The sequence below is a fragment of the Lytechinus pictus genome, chromosome 3 (assembly GCF_037042905.1).
Source record: "Lytechinus pictus isolate F3 Inbred chromosome 3, Lp3.0, whole genome shotgun sequence".
In the NCBI taxonomy this organism is placed as follows: Eukaryota; Metazoa; Echinodermata; class Echinoidea; order Temnopleuroida; family Toxopneustidae; genus Lytechinus; species Lytechinus pictus.
The window spans coordinates 80,816,950-80,836,006 of NC_087247.1; the positions used below are offsets into that span (position 1 = coordinate 80,816,950).

General features: G+C 33.0%; 1 protein-coding gene across 7 annotated transcripts in view; it reads left to right on the forward strand.

Moving 5' to 3' along the window:
• The window catches only part of LOC129256635 (leucine-rich repeat-containing protein 71-like), a 65,855-nt gene extending 47,878 nt beyond the window's left edge, over nucleotides 1–17,977 (forward strand). For 3 of the 7 annotated variants that reach the window (XM_064097792.1, XM_064097791.1, XM_064097794.1), the window contains 5 exons: nucleotides 767–796; nucleotides 6,938–7,002; nucleotides 7,411–7,522; nucleotides 8,528–8,646; nucleotides 14,074–17,977. In XM_064097792.1, the coding sequence (XP_063953862.1) occupies nucleotides 767–796; nucleotides 6,938–7,002; nucleotides 7,411–7,522; nucleotides 8,528–8,646; nucleotides 14,074–14,199 (452 nt within the window). In that variant the 3' untranslated portion in view covers nucleotides 14,200–17,977. Of the gene's footprint in view, nucleotides 1–766; nucleotides 797–3,878; nucleotides 3,903–6,937; nucleotides 7,003–7,410; nucleotides 7,523–8,527; nucleotides 8,647–14,073 lie in introns of all 7 variants that reach the window. The other 4 variants (XM_064097795.1, XM_064097793.1, XM_064097796.1 and 1 more) reach the window with 2 other exon arrangements.
• Nucleotides 17,978–19,057: the final 1,080 nt, after the last annotated feature.

Sequence of the window (19,057 nt, forward strand, 5' to 3'; positions counted from 1 at the left end):
AGTTTATGATTGGAATTGCTAATATGATCCTATTTACCTGTGGAAAACATCCAGGACTATATGCTTCTTTTAATCAAAAACTCTTTTTATTAATTTATAATTACAGAAGTTTTGAATGATGTCAGACCTTCTGTTTCCTATTTATTTTAATCGTACATGAAAAAGGGAAGTGTTGTTTATTCATAAAGACACTAAATTTTGATGGATCTTCAGAATTAATCAGAAGAAGTTGTAATGCCTGGAAGTTCAGAGTTTGAAATACATATATTGCGAGCTCTTCAGTAGAACATGTACATGAATGAATGAAAGTATTCTATTGTTTTCTATATCCAATTGCAAATTAGCAATGATAAGTTTATAGATCTAAAAATGTGTTTGCATACAATTTAGATTTGTGGTAAACATTAAGTGTTTGGGGGTTAACATAAAATGTATTCATACACATAACCTGTTATATCATTTTCAGAAAAATGTGTGAAATGATGTAAATCTAAAGCTTGTCTTCCAATTTTGTTTTTAAACCAAAGTAGTATGAAACTCATATTACTTGCTAATCTGAACATTGTACATGTATAGTCTACATCTTAGTGAAATCCAGCACTGTTTTTCAAACAAAAATCAAATGCTTTTCTTTCACATTCAACAATCATTTGTATGCCTTATGTATAGCTTGCATGTTCATATTTGTTCTTGTTTTATATTTTGCATATGATTGTGTTGCTTGCTTTCATCCATCACCTACATGTTGTATACCACTGTGTTGCAGGTGGTGGCCGTGCTACTGCTGTTACCATAGGTACGCATCCCATTATACTCTGCTCTCTACATCCTCTATAGATACCACTATTTAGATACACTATACCAACTGTGGAATGGTGTAAAGCTCCGAGTACACAACAAAGATTAGAAGGGCAAGCCATTATAGCTTGCCCTTCTAATCCATTCTGTGCTTTGGTCATTCCAATGCAATTCATTCTAAACATTTCTAGAAAGCTAATCCCCTGCTCCAAACCTCCTTCTGTGGAGTTGGAGAGATTATTTTCTGATCCCTCATGATTATATCCAACCCAAAGTCAGCTTCTTCTCTTAAAGATCAACAAATGGAGAGCTGATTCTTAAATCTTTGGATATGATATCATTATTTGATAGGGATTTGAATTATAATCTGTAAAGATTATTATTTCTGAGAAATGTTTGGGACAAGTTTCATTTCACCCTTATACTTCATCAACTTATACTCCCGCCTTGTCTATACCAACCTTTTTGTCCATATTTTCCAATAATATTAATTCCAGTATCCCTTTTCTTCCTATCTACTTTTAATGACTCAAAAGCCACTGAATTTGTCATATTTTTTCTCTTTTTTTTTGACCACCCTATTCCTTATTTATTGCATCTTATTCCCAGTTTCATTACTACAGTATTTCTTAACTTTATGTAATGGGTTCCATATTAACTTGAATTTCCTCTGGTTGTAGTTCTCCAATTCTGTTCTTAGTTTGATTACTACAAGTCACTCTACAATGTATTTCAATTACTTTAGTACATTGATTTGAGTCCTCATTTCTCTATTGCTTTTGTACCAAAGCTTGAAGTCCTATTTCCAATGCCTCAATTTGTTCCGATGCACTAAGTCCTCCTATATCCAATGCTTAAGGACGTTCCCCACTTATGTTAGTGCGCATATTTTGCTACATGCCGCGTTAAGTCACAATAAGTGAACAGGTGAGTAATCAGCTACAGGTATCATCTGATTTTTTCAGTCATCTGCATTTCACACCTTATTTTCAAAATTGAAGGTGCTGGTACTCTTTAAAGAGCAAACAAATAGCAATATGAGTGGATTCCATATCTTAATTGTATAGAATTTTGAACTATAATGTAAAATTTGGTGGAAATTTAGATGGATTTTGACTGAGTACACATAATAGAGTTTAAACTCATCGATGTGATCTCGGGAGGTCTACATATTGCGTATTTCTTGAGACCATTGAAATGGGTGAACTTCAAAGCTCGATAGAAAAAAATCAAGCACATGATCCCATGTTGGTTTTGGGATATTTAGGTGCTAAAGTAACTGTGCAAAATTTGGTGTAAATGATGACGTGGATTTCATTTTAACTGTGGAATGTCGTTAAGTCTTCCTAGTTCAGTTGATTCCTCACATTGTTTTATAAAAGTACTCTTCATGTTTATTTCCATTGTTTTGTTCTGTTTTAAGTCTACCTTCTGCATGTGTATTTCTATAATTGCTCTCTAACATTTTTATGTTATAAAAGTCTTCTATTCCTTTTTTCATTGATTTAAATCCTAGGTCCATTGCTGTATTAGATTACATTGTCCAACAGCTTTGTGTTGCCATATGTCCATAATATAGTTGATAATGAATTGGGTCCTCCTTATTTCAAGACTTCTCCATGTACATGTAGCTCCCAAGATCCATAGGTTCCATTAATCTACTCAGTCCCATTGCTTTGAGCTCTTGTTCTCACTATTGTGTCTTGTTAGTCTAGTTCCTCCTTAGTCCTAGACCTCAGTACTTCCAGCTCAGAACATTGTTCCTAGTTCCATGCTTCTATTCCCCTTTCCCAACTCTTAATTAATTCCATTACTAAGTATTTTTGGTTTTGGTTCTCATACGCTCTTGTATTGTCTGAAGTTCTAATAGTGCTAATGCTTTTAGTCCTACATTGTTGTTCAATTTCTGAACAACAGTCCTGATTTGACTTATTCTTATTTCATTGTAGAGTGTGAGTTATAAATTCCTACAATTCCACTGTTCTCACTTTCCATTGCAAATCCCAATCAAATTTAGTAGATTTATGTTCTTGTAGCTTGTAAATTGTCACCAAATTTCCATTTCCATTTTAACTTTCTTTCAATTTTTATTTTTTTTCTCAAAATTAATTAATTTTTATTCTTTCCCAAATTCCCTTCTTTTACTTGAACTTTCTGGGTTTTTTTTAATGTCTCCCAGGCCATCTTTAGTTGTTTATTATTGTACACCTGTATGTCTTTACATTCCAGAGCTCTAATGATTCAGCTTAAATATTCATATATTTCCTTATTTCTCTACTCTTTTGAAAAAAAATTCTTTCTTAATACTCTCTTGATTAATTTCTTGGCAAGATGTATTCACATGAAATGTTTTGTGCATTTGCTCCTACGTTGTTTCAGTTAACCTTACCATTGCAAAATCATGATTTGAGGGATGTTTTGTATATGGTCATATTCAATTTAATAGATTTCTTAAAGTAAATTATTAACTTTACGCTATTATATCTGATTTCTTTTTAACATGTACAAAATTATGGAATGCATGGCATGTCTACATTCATAGTTTAGCACACATTGACATTTTAAAGGTTTGGTTGATTGGGTTAACTGAACTCTGTGTAAATCCTTAACCAATATTTTTATGTTATTTGTTTTGTCCTCCCTGTTTTCTGGTGATTTGTTATTATTATGCTCCAAAAAAAAACTCCCATACAATCATGATCTCATAATTGTTTTCATGATTTACAGTAACATTACCCCTCCTCCCTACCCCCTTCCAACACCTTCCCACCCCCCCCCCATTTAATTTGTTTACCTCTCCCTTTCTAACTCATGCCCATATGACCCCCTTCCAATTTTCCCCTTACCCTTCATGCCCCCCATCCTCTCCCATGTCCTAATGATATGAATATTATAATCATTTCCATAATGAATAAATACTTGACCAAATATCCCTTCCCTTTCCACCCCTCTTCATTTAATATGCCTTACTGAACACTTATTTGTCCCTTCAAATTGTCAAAAATTATCACCATTTATGCGGCCTGCACATCGCCTGTATCATCATGTGTCTTCACTGTCTGTCTGCCATTTATAAACAGATACCCAACGTCATGGATCAAGAGGTGTTTAATAGATTGATTAGTAAATTATAGTTCCTCATCTCATCAATCAGAGGGGAGGGGATCACAAAGAGCCATGTTTGACCTCAATTCATACTAATATTCCAATGTGTTACTAGCATTCTATCAAATCATCACCATTCTTACAAAGTGTCCCAAGAAAACGAATGAAAAACTTGACAATCAAATGTCTGTAATTTCTCATAGTCTTTAACAGCCTCATGAATATTTTAGATAGTATACTTTGGTATATCTATAGAAAAATATAAATGTACAGTGTATGTTCATCACATTCCTTTTCAAAATTTGTTTCTTGCTGCTGAAACGTACTTGGGATGGTAAAGAGTGATGCAGTTAGATGGAGTGGTGAATACCATTAGTGTAATTGTCAAACCTGACTCTTTGAAACCCCTCCATGGTTCATTCTCACAAAATACCATCATTGAATAAGATTGATTTCAAGACTCATGACATCATGTACAATTATGATAAAGCAAACAAACAAATATATGCATTCAAATTAAACAAGTCAAATAGTCAAAGTCAGACATATGGGTTTGTTCATCTGCCTTTTTTCATATCCTTATTGGGCCTTGCAAGAAATTTATTTGCATTTGAAAATCAATCATAATATAAGTTGAAATAAATGAAAGCTGTTATGGCATATCATCAAGAAGCATTTCATTGTACACTTGATGAATTTCAGTATCTTGGAGCAGTGTTGGTGAAAGTGGGAATGAATCAATATATTGTAGTTATTCAGTCAGACTGTTCATTCCATCCATGGATGATGTGCGGATGTAGATAGAAAGATTCACTCTATAGATGACAGATTATATTGCAGTTAAATTTCAATTCATATGATAGAACAGTTCAGATTACATGTAGTATATTATTGTCATAGATTCATTTATGAAGCCATGCATGGAAACTCTTTCAATATTAACTCATCTTTTAATCAGTATGTCTCCTGATAGTTTAACAAGTCACTTAGTACCAGTGTTTATTAGTGTAAACTGGTTGAAACTTTATTTGTTTAAGTCAGAAAAACTTGTAAAAACAAATTGTTTTTTGTGAATATTCTTCGTTACTTGATGCATTTTAAATTTGTTAATAGTCATGTTTACTCTTTAAATTCACTTCTTATTCCATTTATAAGAAATAGGTACATGTTAGAAAGTGACTGGATTTGACTTTGAATTAGCAAACTTCATTCATTGGCAAAAACATTTTGTTTTACAATATATACAATGATAACATAAACAAAAATATTTATAAGAGTATGTTGTATAAATCAGCAATACATCAAAACATTTTCCATAGATTTCCAGTTTATATATATATTATTATACAAAGAGAAATGACTATTGAAGTTTAACATAGAGAAAGTATAGCATAATGCAATATAATGAAACATAGTATATAAGTTATCTATTTATCAAACAAAGATCAGGAAGTAACTAAGTTATAACGATACAGATATATTGTTGGTGTACATTGGATTTTAGATTAGCTTGAATGAAAGGAAAAAAAAGTTGATGTTAAAACTCACCTCTCTTATTTATAATGGCTTTAATTTACTTACCAAATTATCAATTATGTTTGCATCAAGTGATTGTATATGATAGTTTGCCATAAAAACCATAATTTTTGTTTTCGCAATTTTTCTCAAGACATTTTAATTTCAACTTACCATGTCATTGTTTGTGTCATTTTGATGTGACTTTGTTTCTCCAAATTCTCCTGCTAAATAACACCAATACTTTTATTGAAAAATTTCAGCACAGTCTTTTCATTGTTTTGCAGTGGCAAAAAGAATTGTCATTTTTAAAGGAAGAGTAATCTCTAAGTCTAATTGAACATATATTCATCCATTTTCTTTCAGTTGCCATCTTTCAAATACTGTAATGGTTTTCAAAATTCAGTCAAGATATTACAAAGTTGAAAAAAATAAATAAACAGGCATTTTCATTTCACAGCTTGATATTTCAATGTAATGGAATGATGATTTTTCATTTTGTTCTTTTTATCATATTTGTCAATTTTATTTTTTATGTTCCGTGACAATTTTCATGGATTGTTAGATCAATTTGGTACTTTGTGGAGAACATAACATACATGCAAAAATTATTAACCATATGTACAATGTTATGAATCTGATATACATCTGTGATATTGGCAATTCAAATTTTAAAGATTAAGAATAACACTGACATATCAGGATGTCTTTTTTGCTTACATCTAATGTTCCCTTTCATACTTCATCTAACTTTAATAACCCTTTTTTTCAGTTAATGATTGCAATCATTTTCTTATAAGGTGTTCAGGCATCTTTGTTAGAAAAAGCATACAACTTGGAACATACGTTTTAGAAAATGATTGCAAAAATATCATTTTTCATTCACCATTAACACGTGTTTGCTTTGCACTGTAGTTAGTATTAGATGATTTGAATTGAGTGATATGTTTATATTAATGCATTTACGTAAGTTGGTGCAATTGATGAAATAAAAATAAAAATTATTAAAAACTGTCATTGAAGTCATAAAATTATATTGATATAGTTTATTAGTTTCAAGAAAATACAACAAAGTAATTTAGGAACTGACAAATGTGTAACTCCCAATTCCAAAATTAGCCTTGTCAACATACTGATTGTCTTGTCGAATTATAAATGAATTTCCCAGAAATAATATTTGATTGGGTTAAGACGTTTATGGGACATGAAAAAATAGCTTATTGTACTTCATTTGAAAATTCTAATGATATTATTGAAATACAGAGGATAATATAATGTGTATCTATTTCATTACAGTTCAAATGAGTAAAACTAAAACTTATTGTTAAAGAGCGTGTTACATATCAAAAAGATGCTTAATAAGGTATACATTTCCATAAATGAACATGTTTGAGAGAAAAACAAGACAATTTGTGTTGATTATTATATTATTTTTAATATTTGTACATGAAAACATAGTGTGTGTTTCACTTGAGAATCATGGGTCTAAATATCTTCATAATTTTTGTCTTATTACTAGCTGAAACAATGAAAGCAACAAAAGGAAAAACCAAAGGAAAAGACAAGAAACAGAGTGAGGCAGAGGTATGGATAACATTGATGTAAATAGATCAATCTTATTGGAAATCTATATACACATTGCAGTATACAAACTGTAGTATACATACTGCCATTAAAAAAAATGTCATTAGATACATCATAGTTTAGTAGAATATGATATTCTAAGAAGATATACAAATATTTATTTTTATATTCTTACCCAGAGAGATTTCTGGTATGTAGCTAATTTTTCATAGATATCATAAAACTGATATGTGATTATTCTAGTATGTTATTTTAAATTAGTTCTGTTCTATTTTTGCGATGTGCTGTACTTGATAAAAATATATTTCCATATCTGCACCTGTATCATAGTCTGTTCTTGATTTTATATAATATTATATGATGAATAAATGTACAAATAATATCCTCTCTATGTTTTTTTCTTCTCAGTCACCTGATATATTAGAAGCTATTAATCCTTTGATAGCAGAGCAACCCGAGTCTATTGATGGTCAACTATGGATCCCAGGAAACAGAGCTTTGATTAATCTCAATCTTACACGTTAGTTCATTTAATATTTCGTTACAACTGTCTTGTAGCTCTTAATTGTAAGAAGAATTACTGAAAAAGGGGTAAATCTTTCAGCAGAAGTCCATTTTCCTTCATTTTTGATCCAATAGGTACATTTTTAACATTACCAAAATCTATCTGTACAAGTGGTCAAAATAGTTTACACAAGGGAAAACATTACACAGAGGCCTGAGGCAATTTTCTCCGGAAATGCTCAAAAGAGCTGTGGAAAATCTCTATTTATTACAAATTTACAACTTAACCAATGTAACAAATTTAAGCTGTGAAAAGTAGCCCCAAAATGTGGGATCAAATTCGTTTTGTAATTTGATGTTTCAGATACAATATCAGCCCTAAAAGTATACTTAAATACCAATTTGAGCTATATACAGTGCATCCCAGAAAAAAAGGAAACCGGGATTCCCTTGTCTTCATTCTTCCAAGGCTAATAAATTACGATATTTCATTTACATAATCACGTCATTCAATTATTCTTCTTTATTTTGATACCAGCTAATATGAGACAAACACTTTAACACATTAATGAGCAAGAGGAGTTTGAAATTTTGATGTCAAAACCAGGTTGCACAGAAAACTTTGACAATATTTGTTTGTGATACGACAATCGTGCTTATTCGACGATTGGCTCATTAGTATTTCTTTTGTATTCTTTCTTAAGATTCTCACTGATCCCTGAAATGAGAGTAGGGGAGTAGATTCAGATTCACACATGAGTTTCTGCGCAAATCGTTTCTGATATGTCTCAATGTTTATTGTTTCTTATCTGCAATGCGTGAACGATTTGCTAAGCTCTTGGTTTTAAATTAGAGATGAGATTCCAATCTTGCCATGAGTATCAAATTAATAGTAAAAACAAATTTAATGATTGTAAAATCTATCTCTGAAAACGGATTTCCTTTTTTTGTGGGATGCACTGTATATATTCTCTGGTAATATTCCAGTAATCTTTGAGTGATTTATCTTTTCTCTACCCAGGTAATCATATTGGTGAATCAGGAATGAAATCTTTGTTATTAGCTGTACAGTATCAACAGACATTGAGCACTCTTTCACCACACCCTGCACTCAAAGGATTAATGAGATTATCAATTACAGTAAGTATTACAGTAGTATTATATCAATTACAGTAAGTATTACAGTAGTATTATATCAATTGCAGTAAGTATTATATCAATTACAGTAAGTATTACAGTCGTATTATATCAACTACAGTAAGTATTACAGTAGTATTATATCAATTACAGTAAGTATTACAGTAGTATTATATCAATTACAGTAAGTATTACAGTAGTATTATATCAATTACAGTAAGTATTACAGTAGTACTATATCAATTGCAGTAAGTATTACAGTAGTATTATATCAATTACAGTAAGTATTACAGTAGTATTATATCAATTGCAGTAAGTATTATATCAATTACAGTAAGTATTATACTCATTTCCAGTAAGCTTTATAATCAATTAAAATAAGTGTCAATTCAATTCAAGTAAGCAATCTAAGTATGTCTTGCTGATGCTTTTTTTGGACAAACCATCTGGCAGAGAATATGTTGTAACATGAAACCTCTACATTGATGCTATATAAACTTTGATATACAGAGTTATCATCGTTTAACTAATTTGAATTAATTACTTTGAAACCATGGCATTTTCTGTCAATGACGTCACTTAGGTGTAGAGTTTGACTGAGTAAAAAGTTTGGCTAAATGTATCACCTGTAGTAGAGTGACAATGTTACTATTGCATGGGCCTCATAACACAAAGCTTAAAGGACAAATCCACCCCAACAAGAAACATGATTTGAATAAAAAGAGAAAAATCTAAGAAGCACAACACTGAAAATTTCATCAAAATCGAATGTAAAATAAGAAAGTTATGACATTTTTAAGTTTCGCTTAATTTCCCTAAATAGTTATACACCTGTATGCACATCCTGGTCGGTATGCAAATGAGGGAACTGATGACATCACTCACTCACTATTTCTTTTGTATTTTGTTACATGAAATATGAAATATTTTAAAATTTCTCATTGTCCTGTGAAACAAAGTTATATTTCGCCCTGAACATGTGGAATTACCATTGTTTAACATTTTATGGTTCAGTCAAGTTGGTCCTTATTGTCAAATCTGTAAAAATTTATATATTGTATAATTCAAACAATAAAAACAAAAGTAATAGTGAGTGACATCATCGTTTCTCTCATTTGCATGTGACTAAATTTTGCATACAACTATTTTGTAAGAAATAAGCGAAACTTTGAAATGTCATAACTTTTTCAGCAGTAAAATCTTGAATTGAATCAAGAGAGAAAAATCAGACAAGCATATATGCTTGTCTGATTTTTCTCTCTTGATTCAATTCAAGATTTTTCTGAGGTGGACCTTTAATTGTACACTTGTAGGCAGGATTGTTTATATGTTCAATATAATTTCAATTATTTTTTAGCCAATATTATGTTTAGGTGTATACATGGAATGGCTCCTACCAGATTATGTAATAATATTGAGTTGGTAGTTGATAGGCATGACGTAAGAACTAGAAATTGTGATACACTCAATGTTATACCACCCAAACCGAATTTAGAATGTTTTAAGAAGTCTTTTTTATTTTCAGGATAAAAAATCTGGAATAATTTACCACATTTTCTTCAAAATTTACCTTCAATTAACTTCTTCAAGAGAATGTATAAAAAGCTCTTCCAATGTTAAAGGGAAGTGAAATCTTTGGAATAGGTAGGCTGGTGTCAAGGCAGAAAGGTCAAGGAGGCAGATCGGCGAGGGTTTGGGAGGGGTCGGACGGGCGGTGGGAGGGTTGTGGGCGTTTGAATGTTGCGATCAGTGATGCTGTGGGGATCCTCCCATTGGCGGTGCCACGGGGATGTGTGATGTCGCATGTGAGCAGCTTTCCCTTTGATGGACTGTGAGATGCCCCACGGGAGAGTTGTTCGCAGGTGGCATAGCACGTACTTCTTGTTGCGTTGCCAATGTGGGGATCTCCGCAGCGTTGGTGATCGCATTGTTCAGGTGCTCGTGGCCTTCTCATTGTTTGTCCGATTTTTCTTGGGCTTTCGTTGGTCTGTTTCTTTGATTTTTCTGATTTCACACGGGCTATTTTGTTCTAAGGGTTTCATTCTCCATTAATACTTATCATATGAAGCATCATTGTAACGATTCTACTGGTCGGGGACAGATCTGGGTTTGCTTGTGAAAGGTTGGAGTGGTGTTATCAGATTATCTTGCTGTGATTACTTAACTAGTTCGGACTGAATTTCATTTTTGTCTCGCCTGCATAGCAGAGCGAGACTATAGGCGCCGCTTTTCCGACAGCGGCGGCGTCAACATCAAATCTTAACCTAAGGTTAAGTTTTTGAAATGACATCATAACTTATAAAGTATATGGACCTAGTTCATGAAACTTGGACGTGAGGTTAATCAAGTATCAACATCCTGCCTGAGTTTCAGGTCACATGACCAAGGTCAAAGGTCATTTAGGGTCAATGAACTTAGACCATGTTGGGAAAATTATTTTCAAAATCTTAACCGAAGGTTAAGTTTTTGAAATGACATCATAACTTAAAAAGTATATAGACCTAGTTCATGAAACTTGGACATAAGGTTAATCAAGTATTAGTGAACATCCTGCTCGAGTTTCAGGTCACGTGACCAAGGTCAAAGGTCATTTAGGGTCAATGAACTTTGGTCAAGTTGGGGGTATTTGTTGAATATCATAACTTTGAAAATTTATGGATCTAGTCCATGAAACTTGGACATAAGGTTAATCAAGTATTAGTGAACATCCTGCCTGAGTTTCAGGTCACATGACCAAGGTCAAAGGTCATTTAGGGTCAATGAACTTTGGCCAAGTTGGGGGTATTTGTTGAATTACCATCATAACTTTGAAAATTTATGGATCTAGTTCATGAAACTTAGACATTAGGTTAATCAAGTACCACTGAATATCCTGTGCGAGTTTCAGGTCACATGACCATGGTCAATGGTCATTTAAGGTCAATGAACTTTGGCCGTGTTGGGGGTATATGTTAAATTACCATCCTAACTCTGAAATTTTATGGATCTAGTTCATAAAACTTGGGATATAAGAGTAATCAAGCATCACTGAACATCTCCTGTGAGTTTCAGGTCACAAAACCAAGTCAAAGGTCAGTTAAGGTCAATAAACTTAGGCCATGTTGGGGTAATTGTTGAAGTGCCATCATAACTTTGAAAGTTTACGGATAGAGTGAATGAAATGTGGACATGGGTGTAGTTGACAGTCTTAAGTCTCCGTTCAAGTGGTATTATGTCATTATATGAATGATGTTTTTGTGAATGATTATTTTATAGTAGTTTTCAAAATTAGCACAGCTGCTATATTAAATTGCGTAATGCAGGCGAGACTGCCAGAGGCGTTCCACTTGTTTTTAATGTCATAATATAATTATTTGCAGTATTTTATTAACATATTTCAGTAGCTAAGTAATCTAATTTCTTCAATGTCTTAACATAATTATTTACAGTATTTTTTTGATCATATTTTAGTAGCTAAGTTTAAAAATTTATATGTATTTTCCATTATGATATTATTGTAACTTTATATGTTTTTTATCCCTGTTAAATCAGGACATTGATGTAAAACAGCAATTCAGCTGATCTTTTTATCCTGAATAAATATTTTATAATAAATAAATAAATAAATAAATAATTGTGTTCAAATATCATCCTTATATTCATGCACTAAGATTTGTTACAGGACCCAGCAGAAGACATTATATAGCGCATTGTAAAGCCAATACCTGCTTCTTGTTTCATTAGAAATGATGAATACCAAATTTATTTCTTGAAACATCAAATGTTGGATATTGTTTTCTTATAGCTTATATAAGGAATTTCTTTTGAAATTATCATGACTGTGTAGGAAGAATTTTTTGCAATGATCTATTAAAGGAAAGCTTTGTTGAATAATACCTTGTTGGTACCTTGATGATCTTTGAGATGGATTATCATCAATTCTCCTGTCAGCTTTGCTTTTTCTCTCCTTGTTCATTTTGTTAGCATGCTCATTCATTATTTACATTTAAATTTGAGAGAGATCATTCCTTTTTAAAACAGAGAGCTTAACTTTTAATCAAAACACAAATGTTGCTTGCAATGCATCTCTTTTTAAATTCATTTCCCTTTTTTCCTGTATCCAGTAGCATTTCATCAGGTAAACCCCCACCCCACACACACACACACACTTAAGAAAGCAAAAGAGTACAGATTTATTTGGCTGAGGGGGGGATATTTGAAATTATAAATTGTCATATTTAGTATATTACTTACGTAAACACCTTAATAATAAATGTGTTTGCATTAATAACAGCCAAATTCTATTCTTCCTGTCTGATATCTTTACAAAAGGAAATAATAAAATATTCATGATTTGTAGGTTTATATATGTCCCATTATATCCTTTCATCAATACATCATTGGGAAAGAGCTCTGGATGATGAATCACCAAGGCTTTAGTTTTGTAAATCCTTTGATTATTAAAACTCCTTGTGCAGGTGTGCTTCTATTTACATACAAATGAAATTGACATACATATTTGAGATCTATTATTTGAAAATTAAAAAGTGTGAATGTCAGCCTACATTATTATTACCATTATCTTGTGTTTCTTTAAATCAAAGAAAACTAAAGATCTGGGCAGATCAGTTTCCAATTTCTTAGTGGCTCAGGATATTAGAAAAGGATTAGATTTCTCTGAAGTTGAGGTTTTGTATCCTGCTCTTTAAAGCCAAAGATAATGAAAGAAGGGCAGGAGCATTGATGAGAATGACTACATTCCAAGAATTGCCTGATTTTTCATGATGCTTTAGCGGTTTCATATTAAAGCCATTTTATACTATATTGTGTTAGCATTCAGCCTGGTTAGTGAAAGTGTCATACACTATGTAGCTCCTTATAAATTGTATAATTGTTATGATTATTTCATAGTTTAGACTCTTTTCTTGCATTTCAAATGCATTTTATGAATTATTTTACTTTTGATTATTAATTAATGAAAGTAATAATTAATTAGAAACTTTCTGCATATATTGAAATTATTAATTCTTAATAAGCATCTGAACAGAAAGTTGAGATAGATGTATTTTTTAATGTATTTAGTTTATTAAGTTTATAGGAAAAGCACACCTACTATGTTAAAACCAATAATTTTGAGTATGCTGTTTTAAAGCACAAGATAGGGTTCACCAAATGAGCATAAATTCATCTGTATTTACAAACAGTCCTTATGAAATGGCCCCCTGAGGAACTCACTAATGGGGATTTATACAATCTCAGAGTCTTTGCTTTTTTAAAGAAATATCTTTATTCTACATGTATTTGTAGTTCTATGTGTGAAAACTTGTGAATTTATATTAGAAAACATTTATTACCTTTGGAAGTCCAGTGATTGTCATTTACAAAGCTTTTCTGTTTGTCATAATATCATGATACAAGGAGTATTATTCATTTTGTCCCCCTATAAAACAGAAGAACAGTGTTTCTGGGCAGTGTGAGACTTATCAGAAGTTGCATGATCTGATGATTCAAAAAGATCCATTCTACAAGCCTCAATCACAGAGTCCTTCAGGAGACAACCAGTCAACTGCTGGTTAACCCAATGATCTATTCTACTAGCCCCAGCCATGGAGTCCTTCATAAGATGACCAATCAACCACGTGTTAATCCAATGATCTATTCTACTAGCCCCAGCCATGGAGTCCTTCATAAGATGACCAATCAACCACGTGTTAATCCAATGATCTATTCTACTAGCCCCAGCCATGGAGTCCTTCATAAGATGACCAGTCAAATGCTGGTTAACCCAATGATCTATTCTATTAGCCCCAGCCATAGAGTCCTTCATAAGATGACCAATCAACCGCTGGTTAATCCAATGTTCTATTCTACTAGCCCCAGCCATGGAGTCCTTCATAAGATGACCAATCAACCGCTGGTTAATCCAATTATCTATTCTACTAGCCCCAGCCATGGAGTCCTTCATAAGATGACCAACCAACCACGTGTTAATCCAATGATCTATTCTACTAGCCCCAGCCATGGAGTCCTTCATAAGATGACCAGTCAAATGCTGGTTAACCCAATGATCTATTCTATTAGCCCCAGCCATGGAGTCCTTCATAAGATGACCAATCAATCGCTGGTTAACCCTATTATCTATTCTATTAGCCCCAGCCATGGAGTCCTTCATAAGATGACCAATCAACCGCTGGTTAATCCAATTATCTATATGCTACTAGCCCCAGCCAAAGAGTCCTTCATAAGATGACCAATCAACCACTGGTAAATCCAATTATCTATATTCTACTAGCCCCAGCCATAGGGTCCTTCATAAGATGACCAATCAACAGCTGGTCAATCCAATGGTCATCTGCTTGTTAACCTAAAGCAGATCAACCACTGGTTATCCCAACCCTGAATTGTCCAACTTTGTTAGTCCAATTTATGTCTGGTTTAGTCAAACCTTTGTCTAATTCAGTTTGTCTTACCCAGTAAATCTAATCAAGCTAGTTCATCTACCATTTTTATGAAGTCCTTGACGATGAATCTTTTATTGGTCCCAGTCTTGAAATGATTTTGAAAACCCTTCTAAACTTTTCTATTGAATAATATTCAATTGTTTTTATATTGGATATTTTCATAGTAATAATAACAAGGAAATTGCACTTTTACGAAGCTATGTTCTATTTCTAGACCTTGGCAGATGATAATGTTATATTCATTGTCGCTTCATAGTGTAAATCACATAGTACTGATTTGGAAATGCGGATTCTCTTGATGGGTATCTGAGATGAACCGCATGTTCAGTGAAATTATTTCATTATAGCAAAGATTAATCCTTCATATTTCATTCAGCTTGTAATATTCCTGTGACCTTATTCACTCATGGGTGAAGTCTTTTAATTGATACGTAGCATATATCATCACTTAAAACATTCTGATTAAAGAATATATCACAGGTGGATGGGACAAGGTTACCCTCTCACAAAGACTGCTGTACAACGTTCTTAAATTTAGGGTGGAGGGAGGGGGGGATGTCCCCCTATGCCTGCTTCTAGGATGTTATAATTAATTCATCTGGGGAATCAATCACATATGGGTAATGAAAAGACGACGTTCTGAGTGGAACATAATGTAATTCACTGATGTACAGTACAAATATAGAATTTTTTTTAAATCTCTAAATTTCTTCTTCCCTTTTATGAGAGTGCCAAATCATTCAATCACTATCATATGATATATGTATATTCAGTAGATTGGTAAGATTCAGATAAACCGGTGCCTAATTTACTTGACAGATAGAGTGTTCTTGGCAGATTCTGAGATCCCCATGTTGGGAAAATTATTTTCAAAATCTTAACCGAAGGTTAAGTTTTTGAAATGACATCATAACTTAGAAAGTATATGGACCTAGTTCATGAAACTTGGGCATAAGGTTAATCAAGTATTAGTGAACATCCTGCTCGAGTTTCAGGTCACGTGACCAAGGTCAAAGGTCATTTAGGGTCAATGAACTTTGGTCAAGTTGGGGGTATTTGTTGAATTACTATCATAACTTTGAAAATATATGGATCTAGTCCATGAAACTTGGACACAAGGTTAGTCAAGTATTAGTGAACATCCTGCTTTAGTTTCAGGTCACATGACCAAGGTCAAAGGTCATTTAGGGTTAATGAACTTTGGCCAAGTTGGGGGTATTTGTTGAATTACCATCATAACTTTGAAAATTTATGGATCTAGTTTATGAAACTTGGACATAAGAGTAATCAAGTATCACTGAACATCCTGTACGAGTTTCAGGTCACATGACCATGGTCAAAGGTCATTAAAGGTCAATGAACTTTGGCCGTGTTGGGGGTATTTGTTGAATTACCATCCTAACTCTGAAAGTTTATAGATCTAGTTCATAAAACTTGGGATATAAGAGTAATCAAGCATCACTGAACATCCCCTGTGAGTTTCAGGTCACAAAACCAAGTCAAAGGTCAGTTAAGGTCAATAAACTTAGGCCATGTTGGGGTAATTGTTGAAGTGCCATCATAACTTTGAAAGTTTATGGATAGAGTGAATGAAATGTGGACATGGGTGTAGTTGACAGTCTTAAGTCTCTGTTCAAATGTCATTTATGGTCAATGAACATGGTATTATGTCATTATATGAATGATGTTTTTGTGAATGATTATTTTATAGTAGTTTTCAAAGTTAGCACTGCTGCTATATTAAATTGCGTAATGCAGGCGAGACTGCCAGAGACGTTCCACTTGTTACGTTTTTGTACACGGTTTTGGAAAAAAGTGGGGGGCTGAAGCCCCCCCAGCCCCCCCCCCCCCCCCCCCCCCCGGTTCCGCGGCCCCTGTGCTGTATGGGCCCGGTGTATGGGAAGGGGGGTACTGTGTAATAAGTGACAATTCTTCTCTAATCTTCTAATAGTTGTGGATATCATACCATGTATTCCACATGATTCATGTCAATATACTATACATCCTGAGTATAAGTTAAAAATAGTGTCTTTTCAATCATTGATGAATTGCTATGATGTTTATGAAAGACGAGCAATCATACATGAATCTATGCACTACTATTTAGTCTGAAATGTGGTAAAACCCTTCAGTTCTTTCAAACAAGGTACCTTTAGAGGGCCCATTTAATGAAGAACTTACAACTTTGGTTACTGCAATGTCAATAACTTATGATTTCAAAATAACCCTTTCCAGATCTCTGATTTTCAAAGGGTTGCTATTGATACAAAGACCAAAAAAAGTAAGCTTTCAAAGTCATTTTGTTTTCTTGTTAAGGTACATATAATGTTATATGAAAACTTTTCATGATGCAAACTAAAAAGGCTTCCCAACAAGAGGGAAGCTATCAAAGTACGAGTCTTCTGCTGAGCCAACTCTTTTCAGAAAAAATATGTTTGCATATCAGTTATAAGTTTATGTATATATTTGAATATACTTGAATATATATGTATGCCGTATGTATGTACAGGGGCCGCGGAAGCGGGGGGGGCTTCAGCCCCCCACTTTTTTTCCAAAACCATGTACAAAAACGTAAAAATGACCATATGATTGTGATGTTTTGCATGGTCAGCCCCCCATTTTTGGCTCAGCCCCCCCCCCCCCACTTTGAAAACCGTTCCGCAGCCCCTGATGTATCGGAAAAGTTGATAAAGTTTAAGTTGATAAAGTTTTTTTTTTATATGTATATATACATGTACATACTGTGTTCTATTTACATCCATTCGAAATTCTAAATGTATAATACATTGTATATAGTTTTTGTTTTTTCTCAAAAATGCAATTACTTTGTAATATATTTGTACAGATTAGATTTTGAATATGAATGTTTTCTATTAAAGAGATTAAATTTGAAATATTGTGTATGGAGTGAAATACTTACAGACTTCCTGCATTAAAGGGGAGGTTCATCCTGAAGAAAAGTTTGTTTAAAAAAGCAGAAAAAACAAACTATTGTTGAAAGTTTAAGGAAAATCCATTAAAGATTAAGAAAGTTATTAGAATTGTTAGTTTTGGATTTGTGACGTCATAAACGAGCAGCTGCCCCATATGTTATGTAATATAGTATATATAAATTTCTAAAAATGGTAACCATTTTTAAATGGTTCGTGATGACTTATTTTGGTTTTCTTTTTAGGAATGGGAGTGAAATATTTTGTCTATTGATATGCTGAAGGCACAGTAAAAACAATTTTCTGAGAAAATGTCATTTCATTGATTTTTATCATACAATATGTAGGAAAGCTGCTTGCATATGATGTCACAAATCAAATAATTCTTTGATGGATTTTTCTCAAATCTTTGGTAATATTTCTATTGTTTGTGCTATTTTTGCAGTAATTTTTTGTCAGGGTGAACTTCCCCTCTAAAATGCATTTTACATGTGGGTGGGTGTGTAAGCATGAGAGTGATGGGGGGTAGGGGTACTCAACAATTTGAGTGTACAGTCACATACAAAAATAAAAAACTGAGGTGGTCAAATGTACATCGGAAGCAGTTTGGAATGTGACTAGAGTGTCATTTTGATACATTAAAAATTTAGGGATAGTTTCCAAACTCTGTGGTTACATGCATATACAAGAATGAAAACTTGAATTTAATTGTTAACTCAAGTGTGGGAATCTGATTCTGCCAATAATTTTTTTTCAGTGTCAACCAATACTAGTTTGATATCATTCAAAGATTAATTAATCTAATTTGGAATGATAGCCTATCTGTTCTTATCTTGCCAATGCGGCAAGGGCAGTATTCAAGCAATATCTGAACTGAAAAGCTGCAAACTGACAAAAACACAAATGGTTGTGAAACGTGATTAGAGAACAAGTTCTTTGTATGGAGTTATATATTTTTCAATACCCAATCACATTCTTTTTGTCTTTTTTTGTTATCCAGGTTGTTTCTAAAACTGGTAATCAACCACAGTTCAAGGGTCAGCT